This window comes from Malus sylvestris, chromosome 16 (assembly GCF_916048215.2).
Source record: "Malus sylvestris chromosome 16, drMalSylv7.2, whole genome shotgun sequence".
Taxonomy (NCBI): domain Eukaryota; kingdom Viridiplantae; phylum Streptophyta; class Magnoliopsida; order Rosales; family Rosaceae; genus Malus; species Malus sylvestris.
The window spans coordinates 6,677,883-6,692,953 of record NC_062275.1 but is presented as its reverse complement, the minus strand read 5'-3'; the positions used below and the strand labels follow the sequence as shown (position 1 = coordinate 6,692,953).

The following is a 15,071-nucleotide window of genomic DNA, read 5'->3' as shown; positions in this document are numbered from 1 at the left end:
TGGTATGAAAACAGATACCCAACCAAATTAACCAAGTCCCAATGGAAAAGGAAACAGATTTTTCTCCTTTTGAATCTTTGATCCCTCGTTAGGGTTTTGGAATGTTGCATGCATGCATGGCCATGAATCTTGAAATTCCACCCTTTCTTTCGTTATTACCGGCTAGTCGTTTTGATTGGGCAGACTTGGCGTTTATTAATTTTTTTACTTGCTAATTATAATATGTCAGAACCAGTTCGTAATTGCTTCTATATTTTCAGTAATTGAATTGCAAACCAAAAGTATGCCAGAAGATTGTGACCAAAGAAAAGTAGTGACAGAATATTACAGAATGAACATAAATAGATTACAATCAAGAAATGTGAGAATTCATTGGCAAGTTGGATCAATGGTAATCAGAGGATGCTAGCAAGATATTCATTCAAATATTTTCATTTTATTTTATATTACATTTTTTTCTGTAATTTTGTTTCATCATCGAAATTATATAATTTATCGATCAAACTTTAAATATCCAATTGAATAAAAAATCAACCAAATTACAATGAGAATGTAAGATGTTGTGAGATGAGAACCAGAGTTTTATAATATAGAAAGGATTGTAACTTCGACCAAAAAGAAAGGGATTGTAACTGGCATTTGCACAGTAATATCACCAAACTGGTGACGGGTTTACAATGCCACCACCCAATAAAAGCAAGCAGCAGAAGATAGAACAGAGTGGACTTGGAGCAGTATCGGTAGTAAAACCCGTAAAAAAAAAAAAAATCTGCGAAAGAGGAATTAGATTGGGGGGTATGCATCATGCATGCAAGCTTTTGCTTGCTGTAGCCTAACCGCAAAGAGTCATTATTATAGTAAAATAAACGGTAACTCTTTAAAGTTATATACAATTGGTCAGCAATTAAATATTAAAAAAATAATAAAACTCAAGGGTAAAATAGATTTTCAGTGTGTAGGAAATTTTTTTTAGTATGATGGGAATACGGATCAGTGCACCAAATGTTGTAATACAAGTGATTGGATACTTGAAAAAAATATTTAATCACTTAAATTATGATATTTGGTGTAACGAACCGTGTTCTCGCCATACTAAATTTTTTCTCTAAGAGTGAACCTTTGAGCTAGGAGAAAGGAAAGAAAGGAAAGTTTTTGAAAAATGAGTGGATTGAGGAGACTATATTAACAAAGGAAAATGGTAAGAAGACCATATATTAGATTATATTTTATTATTTTGTAAATCACATTATGTGGCAATAATAGTTGGATTTCTTCTTTAATAGTTTAAAGAAAAAATTCAACTATCATCATTCACATCATATAGTCTATAAAATTTAATTTCAGTACATAATCTCTCTAGCAGTGCCTTTTCAATGAAAAAAAAAAAGCCATGAGATGATGCGCGGCTGGTGCTGTGCTGTGCTCGGATCCCTGACTTCTGCCTTCCTGTTCCTTCTGATTCATTCCCGGCAATCCCAACAGTGTCAACCGTATATATCTCTAGCCCATGTCATTCATTATTCACTTCATTTTTAATTCTCAGGGGCACAAACCCCCCCCCCCCCCTTTTTTTCTTCTCTTCTTCTGGAGAACAGGGCAGGTGGGTGCGGGTGGTTGTGTTTTTTATGAATCGAAGCTCTTGGAATTTCAGCTTCACAATGAACAAAATTTCTCTGTGGCATCATAGTATTTAGTTCCATCCCATTGAAATGATGTAATATTTTCATGTTTTGATGTTCGTGTTCATATTCATGGCCTCCCACACCTCACTTCAAGACCACTCATCAAGAGATGTGATGTAAAATTACATCCAACAACAAAACATTCTAAGCAGAGGAATCCTTTAAAGGAAGTGATCCTTATTTGTATTATAAAAATAGAGATTAGTTGTAGAGTTCACACCACATCGAACTTTAACGATTCGAACTGTTTATTTCTAGAGTTGCACTTTATAGATCATCTTTGCAAAATATTAGCCAAATTAGAAATATTTAAGACATATAATTGGGTTAAAAAATTAATGAATACTTTGTTATATAAAAAATAATGAAATTTTATCTTAATAATTAAATATGCAAATAATTTCGGATGGAATTGAATTTTTGTAAGGACGATTTATGAATCAAAACTTACTAAATAGACGGTTCAGATTGTCAAAGTTCGATATGGAATGAGCCTTACACCTAATCCCTATTTTTTTTTTCAACAAATGAGGATCCCTTTGCATAAAGGGCCTATCTAAGTTGATATAATAAAGTATGTAACACTGCATGTTCAAAAATTATTTCCTTACGTTTAACAAGCTTCTTTAATTTACAATGTAGATGCAAATGAGTTACATATTGTTATAGCTAGTTTGTTTATCTACATCACACACAAAAAGATGTTTTGTATTTTTTCCTAAATCTCCTCGTTCTTTCATTCTTAAAAGAGTTGGTTTTATTATATTTCGTGTTTTGTTTCTAATGTTTACTGTTTATACTTGAGATATGTAATAAGTATATATAGTGAAAATGAAAGACGAAGGGAGAGAGGGGACAAGATCTTGAACGTGAAAACAACTTAAATATTTTTTAGATTTTAAAGTTTCAACTTATGTACAGTTTTTTATATCTCATAAAAAGGTAAATTACTTGACGATTAATTAGACAAACATAAAATTAGCTTCTTTTTATTTACAAAATATAAAATGAGCTTTAAGCCTTTAAAGCATAGTTCACAAATCACCCAAATATCGAAAGAGAAAAATTATTCAATTTATGTAAACTTTTGCATAAAGTAATGTTGAGAGATTACATATTTACTTTTTAGCCAAATGATTATTGAGATTATCATAACTCCTCACTTTGGTTCTTGAGAGTTGAAATAAATAAAACTGGTCCCTGAATTTGTTCACCGTCAATTATTTTGATCATTCAGTGAAAAATCTTTGTTAAATAAGGAGAAAATAACAAAAATACTCTCAATTTAATCAATAATGGGTCTAAATGATTTGACAAAAATTAAGGGTATTTTTGTCATTTAATTTTAATAGATTTTTTACATAATGATCAAAATAATTTATGATGGACAAATTCATGATTCAATTATATTTATTTTAATTAAAAAGTTTTACGTATTTATACTACCTGTAAATAACTTGTGGTGAGTACTATACTACAGTGCAATGAATTTACCGCAACTGTTGCATTGCACCCATAGACAATATTCTGAGAGACAGTAAAAGTAATTAATATCATTTAAGATTTTCCGGAGGACGAGCCTAGCAAGAAGAACTTTTTCTGAGTAAGGAATTTGAAAGAAGTAAAAAGAATGAGGGGATGAGATATTTGATGAAATGAATTTCAAGACATTCCTTACCACTCCAATTCTCCAAGTCCACAACCAACAAAACCTTGATTCTTGAGAAGCTCAATTATAAAACATTATTTTAGTAATATTTTGACATTCGTATCGATGATATATGGAAGAAGAAAAAGGACATAAAGTCTCTGGGCGTCTCATTTACCATCCACCCAACTGCAAACAAAAAAGAACAAAGCTGCTCAAATTACTTTCCATTGATTCTATTGCCCCTTCTGACTGACAGCCTTCGATCTCCTTGTCGTTAAAATCTTTGCTGCTCCTCTCTTTTTCTGGTTTGGCGTCTCCGCCCTTCTCATCTCTCTTTAATTAAAAACCCTCCACCGTCGGTCACTTGCTCTCTGAAACCCACCTCTCTCTCTCTCTCTCTGTGACTAGTAATAATAATATTTATTTCTTTTGGGTGGGTGAGTTTTCATGTTCATGAGGCAATGCACATATCATATCGTATGCTAGCTAGGGTTTATAATATTTTAGTCATGTACCCTGAAGTGACCGTCTAAAACAAGGGAGCCACTAGTATTTTTGATAAAATCCCAGATATTTATGAGCATTGCATGACAAAATATGTTCAGATGATCATAGCGTATGTGAACATTAACAGAGATAATTTTTCTTGCGACTTGCGACTCGCGAGATGATCATATACAAGACGTACATCCTCCATGGTTTGACATGAACCAGATTGACGTGGATGTGTGTGCATACTGTCATTCGGTGTTGATTCATGATGGACAACGTTTTCTTAAATTCAAACCAAGTGATCTAAACTGTTGGCAAAGGTGTAATGCCTATATTTATACAAAATATATAATTAAGTAATGCAGTTAAATATACAATTTAATTGGGGACATGAGCCAATTTTTTTTTTTGTTCACCAAAAAAAAAAAAATAATGAAAAGAGTTTGAAAACTTTAAGTTTTAACGATAAGGATAAAATAAAAGATAAAGTAAATAGTATCAATATTGATTTTTTAGTGTAAAAATATAATTTTTCATTAAAATGAATAATACTGAGAGTTTTTTGTTAAAATTTCAAAAAAAAAAAAAGCAAACATAGAATATAAGTCAGAAAGGGGCCTATCTACATTCCCAGACTAAAAAAAGTTTAGGGAATATTTGTTATTATCACCACCAGCATTGGCTCATACTCTTAATCTCGAGCCATAGAACTTACGATGATACTTAACTATCAGCTGTCATTGGTATAGATTTATAGGTCGCGCATCAATGAGGACTACTGGCAGCAGAACTCAAACCTTTGATGGAGCAATGCATAAGACAAAGACCTCACCAACTAAGTCAACGCTCTTTGGCGAGTTAAACGGAAAGAGATCCTCTTGGATCTCTTTCCGAGTTAAACATAGTTTATTTTCACATGTATATTGTACAAAATAACCTTATACTGTTACACACTGTTGTGGTTCATACGGAACAGCCTCCCTATATATAATCCATGGGCAACGAGTGCAATAACCAGACTGTAAATTGATTTAATTAACCAAATCATTAACTGCCTGAAGGTGATTCACACAAGAACAGTCCAACATGCTGGAAAATTATCTATCCACTTATAACTGAGACTGAAATTAAGTATCTCAACCTATATATTCGAATTATTGGTACCTAATTAATTAAAAGTTTGCAAAACTTGCTGAGCATGAACCGGTTACTTTCCCGATGGATTCCCTTGGCTAAACCCCCAAGGTTTCTTCGTCAGACTAACGGTTTGTTTGGCGCCCTTCGTCCTTGCCTCATTTCTTTTGGTGTCCTAGGATATCCCATGTTTTGAAAAAAACAGAAGGGCACGTATAATCTTGAACGGAACATGCCCAATATGTATTGAAGTTAATTACATTGGGAAGAAAGAAGTTGTACCTTATCTGTGCCTATTTTCAGCTGGATAAAACTTGCATCCATCGCACGGGTGTATCTCATTGTACATCTAATTTTGATTGACGTATTTCACTTGTAGAAATGTCATAATTCAAATTGTTCATTTCCTTAAAAACATTTAAAGATGTGTGAGCACAAAATCAAACAAACTGACGGTCGTAATTTATTCATATGTATTAAAATGATCTGTTCATCATGAAATGTTAATTGTTTCTAGACACATTTATTTGCTCACACAAGGATTTGCAAAAAAAAAAAAAAATGATACTTAAATAACGATTAAGAAATGAAATATTTTGATCATGACATTTGTGCAGTTAAATTAAGAATAATATACTTGCATCCACCTCTTGGGCACACCTTGTGCATCTAAATGTGATTTACATATTTTTACCATAGTTAATGTATAATCATCATTAAATATTATTTATGCAAAAAAATTAATCAAATTGTTGATTGTCTAGTCTCTATAAATTCAAACAAATGGACGGTTGTTCTTGCAAATTAATGTTATTTGTTGCACAAGCCCTTGATTTATTCTATACATTAAACAAAACTAATGGATTGCCAAATTGATTGTTTATTTATTTATTTATATTTTTTTTTGTGAGGAGATCTTTGAATGATTTCGATGACAACTGATGTTCTTTTTTTATTATGAAATATGTACAATAAATTACATCAACTACCATTAAGCGAATAAGAAAGTACGACAATATATAATAGATAGACACAAATATTTTCTTTAAAGTGAAGTATTCACACATGTGTTAACAAAGAGATGTACTGATTTTTAAGTTACGGCAAACACTTATAAACAATGAAAGTTAAACATATGCAATAAATTTAGGAGAGCATTTGGGTTCGTGGAAATTTAACCTTCTTTCCTAGTCTTCTCTTTTGACTAAAACACAAACAACTTTAGTCTCCATCTTACAACCAAACAGAACCTAACAAAAGGTCTAATAACAAACCCTTTCAAAAAAGAACCTATAAAAAACCCCTAACCATGAGACAAGTCCATGTGACCATTAAAATCCTTGGTTTTCAAACCCTAACTCATCTCACACTAATAAATTTGAAACTGCAAATATGGAAAAAATTGCCAGCATGAAGCCATAAAAAAATAGCAAAAACCCAAGTAGGAGGAACAACTTCTGAGCGCCGCCAGTGTAATCATTCAGAATGTTAATCACAGTCGACAGAGAAGGAAGGAGGGAAAGAACTCTTGTTCTCGGGACAACTTGCATAAATCAGTTTCACAGTTATTAAGACACAAAAGCGACACAAACACGATAAATACGGATTTCGATCCAGCTAATGGAGAGGATCCTCCTGACCACTAATCATGAGCCGTTGGATTTTTATCCAATGGCTACAAACAGGGGGTCCCTTTAAAGTTATAATAATTATAGCCGTTGGATAAAAATCCAACGGCCTATGAGTAGTGGTCAGAAGGATCCTCTCCATTAGCTCAGGAGAGGATCCAAATCCGATAAATACATATAGTTTCTAAGGCTTAATTAGTGATTATAAAAGAAAATGATTCTCTCCCCTTTTAATGTCACTTTTTTTCTATTTGAACGGTTATAATTTAATCACGTCAATATTTTATATTGATATTTTTATAAAGATAATAAGATAAAAAATAATATGTAAAAGAAAAGAAGAAGGGACGATAAAAATGGAAAAGGAGAGAATCCTATTCTGATAATAAAATCACTTGGTATATGTTTATCCTTCTTCATTTCCGACTCCCCGTAATTCGTTTCTATTAGTTTATTAAAAAACTAAAAAGCTGGCAGCAGCGACCTGTATATACTTGTCCAAAACTCCAGGCTCTTTCGTGCTTCCATTGGGAACCGGATCCCCTCGTTACCTAATAAATTTGAGTCTAAAGGTCAAATGATTTGAAAGTTAAAATTTGATTTAACGGTTATAATTATTAAAACTTTTAAAAAGTCTCATGTTTATAGCCGTTAGAGTAAATTTTAACAGTCCGAATTATTTGATCTTTAAACTCAGATTTATTGAGTCCAAAGGGGATCCGGGTCCGTTCCATTGCCTCTTGGATGGAGACGTGTGGATGTTTATATGGAAAATTTGAAATAGGTTCAATTTTATAGCTATACTTTTGAAATATGTCTACTTTTTAGTGATTTTTAACTTTTGAAATAAGTATAATTTTTAGTACTTTGGACCCATATCAAAAGACCCCTTGTTTATAACCATTTTCAGAAGGGATGTGCTATCCACACATCTCTTTTTACTTCTCACACATCCCTTGTTGATTTTTCTCCTTTAATCTTCTTCAATTCATCTGATCCAAAAATCAAAAATTAAAAAAATGTGTAAGAAAGAAAAAAGAGTGAATATCACACCCCTTTCAGAAATGTTGTTTCGTTTGGTTTTTTGTTTTTTACTTTGTTTTTGTAGTGTTTCCAGTTTTTTAATTGAAAAATAAAAAATTGGAGGTTTAAAAGAAACCTACAATTTACTCCAATATCATTAAATCTGCAATCTACATCAGTCATATTCGTTCCACTTTATATTTCCTGGCAAAGAAATATATAATAATTCTTACTTCCACTTCCTCCACTTTTCTTCTCTGCTCTTGGAAATTGCCGAAGATACTATGCTTTCCCGGTTGTTGCCGTCGGATTAGGATTTTCTTCCTTCCTTTTTACTTATTACATTTCTTTTTGTTCTTCTCCTTTCACATTTTTTATTTTATTTTTATCTTTTATAAAAAATTAATATAAACTATTGATGTAGCTTAATCGTGACCGTTCAAATAAGAAAGAAGGGAAGGAAAGAAAAAAAAAAAGAAGAGAGAATCATACTTCGTTACTCTCAACTGTCGCAGGAAATGCCCACTCGGATGAAAATTGGTCCATATATTTCAGGCAACGTGGATATTTGAGTAACACGGTTAGAACTTCCGATCAAAATAAAAAAATTTAACTGGCAAATAAGAATAAAAAGTTGTAATAATGGTATCTAAAAATCATTGCTCTATATCGCTACAAATTCAGAAAAAATACTTGCAAATTTTTAGTTCAAAAACTAAATATCCACTTTGATCAATGCTCTAATTGTTTTCTAACCAGGTTGTAGGTGGTTGGTTCTATTTTATGACGATTTTCATCCAACAACTTCTGGGTTGAAATTTCTACTCAAAGAAGTTAACTATGTCGATATGATTTGCTTCTGAGTAATTAAAGAGGGTGTTCCTCCACTTTCCGCTACACCAATGTAAATTATACAGCAAGCTGTGCCAACATTTATTGACCATTTTTTTCATTTATTTACTTTTGAAAAATGGGTAAGATATAACAAATGATAGACATACTTTAATTAAATTGCAAAAGAAAACAAATACAATCGCCCCAAGAAAATGAAATAAAAATAGGAACATAGATTGAGGAAATGATCATGACCCTCGCAAGTCAGAGACGGTTGGGCCAGTAGAACATCCTAGTCGTTAGAATTTAACTCTGAAAATTAAAAACCCATCCCTTCCGATTCTCCTTTTTCGACTTTTGTGTTTCATTTTCCATACAATATGTCAACACATATTTTTATCATTATTTGTACTATTTTTTTTTAATAAAAGTACAATCTCTAATACAAGTAAGTTTCATTTTTATTAGAAAAATCATATATATAATAATACAAATAGATTGTAAGAATAGTATTTTTATTTTTCACGATCATAATATGCGAGTTGGTGTAAATATTATTTTATTATGAAAATGACCCTTTTTGAGTTAATATTTAAAAAAAAACTAATGAAAATAGTTTGAAAATTTTAAGTTTTAACGATAAGGATAAAATAAATGGTAAAATGAATAATATTAAGATTAACATTTTAGTGTAAAAATATGATTTTTCGTTAAGGTGAACAGTACCAAAAGTTTTTCGTTAAAATTCCCAATATTTTATATCTCAATAGTTGAATATTTTTTAAAAGTAAATCATACTCCTCTACTTTAATAAGAAGGAAATCACACTTGAATTTCTCTTCTATTTTCCTTCTCGTCTCTCTATCTCCAACATGAGTAATGATTTACTGTATCCGAGTCAAATGATAATTGGTAAAACTATACACAATAAATATAATATAAGTTTCTATATGCATAAAATGGAATGAGAATTTAAAATCAGTCAGTTTCCAGGTCCTCACTTGATCTCCGGCTATAAATATACCCCCACAGGTGCTCTTCCAACCCATCATCATCAACAAACCCAACGCATAAAAGTTTACAGAACCCCATTTCTCTCTCACAAAAAGGAAATGGAAGAAGCGTTTAGAAGAATGAACGGGTTCTCTCATGCATCCGAACCCGACTTGATCACTGACCCTCCAAGCAAGTCAACAACCGCCGCCACCAACAAGCGCGCGCTGAGAGACACGGCGGCAGCCGCTGCCTCGGGCGCAATGAGATACCGCGGCGTGCGACGCAGGCCTTGGGGTCGTTACGCGGCGGAGATCAGAGACCCGCAGTCCAAAGAACGACGCTGGCTTGGGACCTTCGACACGGCAGAGGAAGCCGCCTGCGCCTACGACTGCGCCGCTCGTGCCATGCGCGGCGTCAAGGCGCGGACCAACTTCGTCTACTCTTCTTCCCCGCCTACCGACGTCGTCGCTGACCATCCTTTCCCTCATTTCAGCTTCCACAAGCACTCTCAGCCGTCTGCTAAAACCCGTAACGGCTACGGTGGCGCCAACCACTCTCCTAGTTGGAATTCCGTACCGTTTTCGCAGTATCCATCTCCTAATCAGACTGACGGCTACGGCGGCGCTCCCACTCCTGCTGCAACATCTTTCAACATGCCCTTCCTCCAGAATTTCATGAAATATTCCTCACCAAACCCATCTCCCGTTTACAATAACCAGTTCCCGTACAACATCAACGGCTCTTCTTCAGCATCTTTGGTCAACACCACCTCTTACGGTCAACACCATGAAACCAACATCTCCGGAAGTGCTTATTTTCCTATTGGTTCATCTTCTTCCATGGCTACTGCTCCTACTTCTACTACTACAACTCTTCCCTTCATAGATATTACTTCACCTCCTCCCACAAAACCCACCTCCCACGACGATCAACACGACTACTCCTCCGACTTCTTCCCCACGGAGCCGGCGTATTCCGGGCTGTTGGAGGAGGTGATCCATCGCTTCTTCCCAAAACCCACCAAAAAATCATCAAACGACGATCCCATATCGACTCAAGACTACGGCCATCCTTCAAGTTCCATTCAAACAGCTTGCTTTGACGGGTCTTCAAAGAGGACAGTCGGAGGGTACTCAAAAAATGATCAGAGTCAGGTAAATGTTTGTTACAATTTCCACGAGCTGCTGCCGCTGCCTCAGCCGCAGCAGCATCAGCAAGGAAACAGTCTTAACGGACTAATGGATCATAACCAACAGCAAGTGTCACAGCCACAGGCAGTACCGGTCTACAACGATCACGTGCCATTCAACTTCCAGATGGGCGGCGGTGCAGATCACTCCATGGGAATGGATAACATGTTTCAATACCCTGAGTTTATGGGTGGGTTCGCAGCCAGGGTCCAGAACTAATAATAATTCCTAGCTTCTCTAAAATGTTCTCATATGGTAAGGTAGCTTTATAAGATAGCTACATAAAAAGAAAAAAAAATGGTATGGATCTAACCAGTTTGCATGTAATCTTTCTCTTGTTCTTCCCATTTGAACTTAGGGTTTCTGCCTTTTAATTTTTATTTTTAAGAAGGTTGGCGGAAACTGTTTGTGTTTTTAGTTTTTAGTTAGTCGTGAGGAACAGAAAGGAAGATAAAAAAAGATCTGAATTGTCGTATTTTGATTACATAATCGATATAAATAACTGTATGCATAATCTGGGTTTCTAATTATTTACATTTTAGTTTTGGAAATTTGTCTCGTTATAATTTTTCTTTTGTTTATCTGAACTGTGATAATAATTGTTTGGTTGGCTTTACAGTGATACGGTTTGACCTTGGAAATCTGGCAACTTGTAAGGCCATCATTCGACTTTTCGGTTCCATCTTAATTCCTCTCTAATTGTCGATACCTAAATATTAGATGAGCTCCGTATCCAATATTCTTGAACTCAACAAGCAACTAGTGCTAGCTTCTAAAAAATTAAAAGTGAAGTTGCATTAGCTGGAATGAGTTTAATCAAGTTCTCCCTGCTCCAATGTCCGAATTGTTCGTATACAAAAAAAATATTGAGTTGCATTTGCCTTGCATGGCATAAAAATGTTGCACAAGTTTGTTTCAGGACAAAGTTTTTCTTTCCTCTTGATTTTGGAGAAAGTTGGAGTTTTAATATTAAAATCAATACTCGTTATAATCTTTTGCATGGTTAGATCCCTCACCGATGTGAAACTTTATACTTACATTTTCATTAGTCTCCTCACGTGATAGATTTTCAAGCCTAACATATGGACAATACTAATTGAATGGTTTGGAGCACTTATGGATCTTGCGTTTAACACGTGGGTCAATTTAATCTGATACCATGAATAAAGTTGAAATTCATAAGATCAGTTGACGATATAGGGAATAACCTAACTACTTATAAGCACTTGCATGGTGGTTTGATCCCCCAATGATGTGGGACTTTGATTCCATGAAGGAACTTGTGATTCTACTAGTAGTTCAACTTTTTATAAGCCTTTGCATTATTTCGTTTCTTACCGATATGAAACTTTGTCTTCACATTCTTATAATTTTTTATGTATTCAGTATGCTGGCCGATGGCAAGAGAATAGTCGTGCCTCTTTCGATTCCAGATCGGCCAAGGGTGTTAGGAGAGATGATTTTCGCGTCTCATTTTTATTTCTTCTGCATATCATCTAGTGTCTTTAATTTGGTTTACTCACACATTTTTGAAGTTCATTGAGACATCGAGTAACCTAAAAACAATTTTCACGAACTCCAAAAAGAGAGAAAAAAAAAAATCCATGCAAACACAAGAAATATATAATTCATTCAAATTATATGTTTTTGAGTTTGTTAAATTTCTTAGGTTTTATTTCAAACCTAGAAACGTGTATTTGGCACCTCCCTGATGAAAGTGAATCAAGGGATCCTACGAACATCAGGTGACATGTGGGACACCCTTCAAAAAATTGATCCTGATTAATATTTTAAAGGATAATACTTGTGTTCTTCTATTTATAATTAAAGTAGGATTTTTTTTGTTCCATTTTCCATTTTTTTAGTCAATTTCTATTTGAACGATTGCGATTAAATCACGATAACATTTTGTATTCATTTATTTATAAGGAAAGAAAGACAAAAAGAAAAGTGAGAGAGGAAAGGAGGGAGCAGGATAGGAATAGAGTTAGAGAGGAGATAATCTCTCTCTCTCTCTCTCTCTCTCTCTCTCTCTCACTCTCTTACGATTAACGAATCTTTACTGTCCAAGCATCGTAATCGGAACCGTTCATTCTCTTTGTCATCATCTAAAGATTAGATGTGCAAACAAAACATTTGATTTGGAGATTGTTTAGTCATCCATACGTGTTAACGGTTTTAGTAACAAATAACATCATTATGTGAACCATTTACTTGTTTTTATGCGTATGAATGAAGAAAAGAACTCAAAATTGAATATTTATTGCAAATATGATCTTTAGATGATAATAAAAAAAATGAACGATTTTACTTATAGTCTTCAGATGATTAAAAAAACATCAATTGTAAGTGCGTACATAAGTAAAACCCCATAAAGAGGACACAAACATAATCGACTTTAAATTAGGGATGAACCGATCACCACTGCCCAAGTTTTCAGTACTTGCTGTGTTGTTTAAGGACTAGGATTCTTTCCCCTTCTCCTTCAATTCCCTCCCATCCTCTCCTTTTACATTTTCTTATTTTGTCTTTCTCTTGTTATAAAAAATTAATATAAGATGTTGACGTAGCATAACCGTGACTGTTCAAATAGGAGGGGAGGGAAGTGAAGGGGAAAAAAGAAGGGAGATGTTGATGCACAAAACCGGAGGTCTTGGAACAACATAAATCCGACCGTGAATCTGCAAGTAACGTAAATGACACAAGATGTATCGTGGTTCACCCCAAGGTTTGGCCTACGTCCACACTGATTATGTATTTATTTGAGAGTATTTATGAGGGATAGAGTGTGAGAGCTTTACTCTAGATAGGAGAGACTTAGAGTTTGTGAGGGTGAGGAGGTCTTTTTATAGAATAAGGACTCCTCCCCTTTTTACATATTTGCCCCTTCCTTTATTACATAATTACATTTAAGTCCCCCGAGTATTTATACGAGGTCTAAATACGAGGCCCTAAATATGGTATAAACAGTAGTCCCCCAAATCTTCAGTCAAGAGAGTCTTTTGGCTGGAGACTTGAAATTCAGTCCATGTGTGGGCCGAAGTAACTAGATGTTGTCTTGAATTGATGCTCGATATGAGTCGGTGCTCAATCTGAAATGATGCTCAACTAGAAGTAGCACGCGTTGCGAGGCTGCTCGGCTCGTGGCTTATGTTGCCTTGGTTGGCTCGGCTTGTGGCGTTTGAAGGTGAGGGAGTCCCTTTTATAGAATAAGGGCTCACTCCTCAATACATGGATGATGGGTTAGAGTCTAATGATGGTGAGAGAGTCCCTTTTATAGAATAAGGGCTCGTTCCTCAATACATAAATGATGGGCTAGAGTTGATGCTCGCGGTGAGGCGGTTGCTCAGTAGACGGCGATGCTCTCTAATGGTGGTGAGGGAGTCCCTTTTATAGAATAAGGGTTCGCTCCTCAATACATAAGTGATGGGTTAGGAGTGATGCTCACGGCGAGGCGGTTGCTCAGCTGGCGGCGTTGCTCTCTAATGATGGTGAGGGAGTCCCTTTTATAAGATAAGGGTTCGCTCCTCGTACATGAATAATGGGTGCTCTCTAATGAAAGTGAGGGAGTCCCTTTTATAGAATAAGGGCTCGCTCCTTAATACATAAGTAATGGGCTAAGTCCCCCAAGTATTTTTCATGAGGCCCAGTTGAGGCTCAATATATGGTACATAATGTAGTCCCCCAAGTCTTCGATCAATAGAGTATGTTGGCTGGAGACTTCAAATTGAATCCATGTATGGGCCGAAGTGGTGGTTGTTCGGAGGCGGTATTTGTATACCTTGCACTGAAGCTTTGCAAATGAAGCTTTGAAGCTGGAGCTCTGTAAATGAAGCTTTTGAAGCTACAACTATTGTAAATGAAGCTTTTGAAGCTAGAGCTCTGTAAATGAAGCTTTTGACGTTGATTGACATGAGTGATACTCATGAATGTTTATGTTGATTAACATGAGTGATGCTCATGAATGTTTATGTTGATTAACATGAGTGATGCTCATGAATGTTGACAAGAATGATGGTCATGAATGTTTATGTATGTTTGTCATGAGTGATGCTCATGAATGTTTATGTATGAATGACATGAGTAATACTCATGTATAATTTTTGAGTACTGGGCGTACTTTTGATCACCTGGTTGGTGGCATGAAGGGGAGTACGGGTTGTACATTTCATCACCTGGTTGGTGGCATGAATGGCTAGTTGCCAAATGATATTAGAGTACGGGTTGTACATTTCATCACCTGGTTGGTGGTAATAGCGGCAGGTTGCCGAATAATTGTGGAGCACTAGGCGTACTTTTGATCACCTGGTTGGTGGTAATAGCGGCAGGTTGTCAAATAATTGTGGAGTACTGGGCGTACTTTTGATGACCTGGTTGGTGCTATTTCGGCTTATGGGCCTTCGCCCTCCACAACATGCCAGCCCATTTATTTTGGGCTTTT

General features: G+C 35.1%; 1 protein-coding gene across 1 annotated transcript; it reads left to right on the top strand.

The window, feature by feature from the left end:
- The first annotated feature begins 9,526 nt into the window (after window positions 1–9,526).
- On the top strand, window positions 9,527–11,128 carry LOC126607997 (ethylene-responsive transcription factor ESR1-like). The gene has a single exon (XM_050275734.1). The coding sequence runs from the start codon at window positions 9,557–9,559 to the stop codon at window positions 10,847–10,849; it is 1,293 nt and encodes a 430-aa protein (XP_050131691.1). The 5' UTR covers window positions 9,527–9,556; the 3' UTR covers window positions 10,850–11,128.
- The last annotated feature ends 3,943 nt before the right edge of the window (window positions 11,129–15,071 follow it).

Bases quoted from the DNA above. Each gene is read 5' to 3' on its own strand.
- LOC126607997 (XM_050275734.1), top strand. From the start codon at position 9,557: ATGGAAGAAGCGTTTAGAAGAATGAACGGGTTCTCTCATGCATCCGAA.